We start from the raw sequence: 3,831 nt of genomic DNA on the forward strand, positions 1-3,831 counted from the left end.
CAAACAAGAATAATTAATATCAAGCAAGGAATCGGATGGTACTATTTATAAGAAGGTCAAATTTTATCTTCTATTAACTTCAAGACTCGCTAACTCTCTTACAGTGAGTTAAACATTTCTAATTTAATCACGAAGGGTAAAAAATGCGTTTCACGCATTTAGGGCGCATTTCCCTCTTATACCAATGCGATTGACACTCGTTTAGCCACTTGTGAGATTATATTGTGAAATATTTATTGTGAGTTCACACGCAGGTGGATTCCAGTTTCCAACAAACATACTATATTCTGCATATATTAACGTTTGTAGACATCTTGTCTTTATTTAAAACATTGCCTGTGTTCAACAACTGAACAGAGTTACGAGGTAAAATCCTTCTGGATACAGTTTGTATTTGAGACATACCCTTTTTAAAACATATTTAAATTGTCATTTTTAAAAAAATAACCAACGTTATTGACTTCACGTCTGAAGTTCGGTCTGAAATAAAAACCGTGATCAGATTCCAATGGACGATCAGAAATACAAGTGAGGACTCTGTCTAATATAAGGCAGTCAGTGCACTTAAACTCTGTCCGTCTTCGCTAGGTTATGAACAACCCCTCACTTATCGTTAATTTTAAAAGTTATTTCGCAATCCCCAACGAAACTGCAACGTCGTCCAGACATGGTGGCAACGTTTTAATACAAGTCTTGTTTCCGATGTGCAAAGGAAATTTGAGGACTTGTAATAATTCAGTTCCAAAACAAAATGACCACGTGGTATTATAGACCAATATACATGTTAATAAATAAAACCGAGAAGCTGCCAAATGTTTAAGTGGCAGCGTTTCAAACAAAACATCTACAATTATACAGCCAGTTATCCGCCGTCTGCAGCACATCCAAGTCTCATGCTACAGACAGTCTCCGTCACAAAGTTCCCTTCTCTTAGAATCTGTGATCAGAATAGGGACAGAGTTTCAATTTTTTTCGAGCCTTTAGTGTACATGCAATGTAAATTTTAAGATCAGAGGCAGTCTTTTATAATTATATATATTATTTTATATATATATATATATTTCTCTCCCTGTTTTACATTGCAAGGTGCTCGTGCCGGGGTCGGGAGAGATTGATCCTCATTTCTTTTTGCTTGTTCCAATACTGTTCCAGGCCTCAGGAGTCGGGATCGCTGAAGATGACAGTCTTTCTGTTGTTGTTGCTGTTGGTCGCGTTGTACATGCAATGCAGAATTCAAGTTCACAAGTCTTTTGCTTGGTGTTCTTAACCTACATGGTTGCAGCGTGTGCCGAAGCATAAGGGTCTATCCCGCCTTTGGTCATTCCCGGGAAAAGTATGTAAGCAACTGGGGGCTGTAAACTCGAGGCGGACCAGGCGGTACAGTTACAGGGGACCACATAACCAGGGTTGGTGGGCGATGGGTGGGTGTGCGTATGCTGGCTTGGGCAACTCAAACTGCCGAATGCTCCGCTTTGATAGCCCAAGGTGGATGCGTAGGGCAGGGTGGTGGCAAGGGTGTGGGGCACCTCGGTCATCTTCTGGATGGCGCTGGAGCCGAACTGGCTGGGGTCAAGCAACGAGTAAGGCGCCGAGGTAGGCGGGAGGAAAGCTCTGGCTTTCTCGGATGCACCCAGGAGAGAGTCGGCGGCAGACATCGAAAGTCCCGCGGCCTTCAAATGATCAGTGTCCCCGAGGTAAGGCAAAGGAAAGACGTACCTGTCTTTCTTTAGCAGGTTCTTGGGTTTGCGCCGAGGCCGATACTTGTAATCTGGATGTTCTTTCATGTGCTGCGCCCTTAATCTCTTGGCTTCGTCAATGTACGGTCTCTTTTCAGCCTCGGACAGCAGTTTCCACTCAGCGCCCAGTCTTTTACTGATCTCGGAATTGTGCATTTTGGGATTGTCTTGGGCCATCTTCCTCCTCTGACCCCTCGACCAGACCATGAATGCGTTCATGGGCCTCTTGATGTGGTCCGCGGGTTTGGACATCCTGGCGCAAAGAGAGCGAGCACAGAGGATCGACTTTGGAAAGCAGCGCCCCCGAGATGAAACAGCTCACCTCTCTCTGAAACAACACTCACTCACACACAAATCTTCCTTTAGCAAATCATTGCGGCCGCAGTCGAAAATCAAGGTTTCTTTTTTGTAACAGCAGAAGCTCTTCTTTAAAAAAAACCTGAATAAACTCGACAAAAGATTGCAAAGACCTGAGTTCTTCAGCTAAGTTGCTCCGATGATCAGTTTAGTAGGGCGTTTTGTTTTGCAAATATATTTTTTTCTTTCTCACGCTGCTCTTTTTTTCTCTTCCTTTTTTTCCCTCCTCCCCTCGGAGGAGTCCGGTCAGCTAGAGCACCTGGACAGTAAATGAAGAGGAAATCTCGTGATTTCAAGTCAAAGAGCGGCGGAGTTCAAAGCTCCAGAAGGGTTTGTGAAGTGCTCCCGAGTCCGCACGCGAAGTGACACAATCACTGGGCGTTTACCAAACTCCCCGGGCGTCCAATCAAGACAGAGAAAGGGGGAATAATGCCATCGGACAGAGAGAAAGGGAAGAAAAGATGCAAACTATTGTCCAAAAAGAAGAAGACGATTAATGAATGAATAATTCACCCCTCTATTACACCCATATCCCCCCACACACACTCTCACACACACACAACACACACACACAGACACACAAACACACACACATAAAACACAACACAAACACACACACAAAACACACACAAACACACACACCACACCACACCACACCACACACAACACATACACACATGCAACACACACACATATACAGGCGCGCGCGCGCGCCCGTGCACGCACACCAGAAGAGACAAGACTTTTTTTGTTACTGTAGCACCGGAAAATATAAGGTAGATTAAAATATGTATGTGTGGCTGATTCTCCATTCCGAATAAGTAAACGAATGATCTGTGAAGTAACGTTATGGACAAATAACGCTGCCTTTCCTGCCGTCTTTATACCGTGTAATATAAGCTGAACCTTGCAGTCTGATTCATAATTCGATTCTATTCCACTATATAATCAATCGGCCTTTGCACACTTGTTAATTCCAATTCCTGACTCCTAGGTGATATTGCAACAGCTCGATTATTACACTACTCATTGCAAAGGTCAGTAAAATATCAAGCTTCGGGATTTCTGCACACAATTATGTTTTGCAATTAGTGCGCTAGGTAATGCCATTTCCACTATAACCATTCGCGTGTGTTAATTGTATTTTTTATTAAAATCAGCACGCCAAAAGGCCACCGATTTACGAATAAGACAAGGCAAACTGAACGAGAAATCATTCTCCTTTCCCGGGACAATTGCTACAACCACACAACTCCTGGATCCGCCGAATGGACATGCAAACTCTTGCTCCTTAAGTTACTAAAAGAAATGAGCACTGTAAAGTGTAATCCTGAAATGTCTTTAACTGCCTCAGGTAACAGCGCAAAAAAAACAAAGGACCATCCCTTTTTTCAACGTTGCCTTGTTAGAGAGCGAGCGAGAGAGAAAGCACTTGCAAATCCAAATTCAATCAGCTATCATGCACCATTTAATAAATAATTGCCTGGGAAATGTGCAGCTGCCCTTAGGGGGGTGTTTGTGAAATGGAAACAATTGTCTGTGGTTCCCCGAGAGACCCGTGTGTGCCGGGCTTGGTGACTCTTGCACCTGTCGACTGGCTCTGCTTCTATTGCCGCCCGGGGAATCACATCAGAATACCTCACTGCCGCTAAGTACGAAGGTCCACACCCCTGCATTATCTTCCCGCTTCTGCTCTATTCAGCACTTGTGAATATTTCATTTCTATTTGATAATTTTC

General features: G+C 43.7%; 1 protein-coding gene across 1 annotated transcript; it reads right to left on the reverse strand.

Annotated features, from left to right (window-relative positions):
• Positions 1 to 233: 233 nt before the first annotated feature.
• Positions 234 to 2,548, reverse strand: sox14 (SRY-box transcription factor 14). The gene has a single exon (XM_063046147.1). It carries the CDS (start codon positions 1,986 to 1,988, stop codon positions 1,269 to 1,271), a length of 720 nt encoding a protein of 239 aa, XP_062902217.1. The 5' UTR covers positions 1,989 to 2,548; the 3' UTR covers positions 234 to 1,268.
• Positions 2,549 to 3,831: the final 1,283 nt, after the last annotated feature.

This window comes from Mobula hypostoma, chromosome 4 (assembly GCF_963921235.1).
Source record: "Mobula hypostoma chromosome 4, sMobHyp1.1, whole genome shotgun sequence".
Lineage (NCBI taxonomy): Eukaryota > Metazoa > Chordata > Chondrichthyes > Myliobatiformes > Myliobatidae > Mobula > Mobula hypostoma.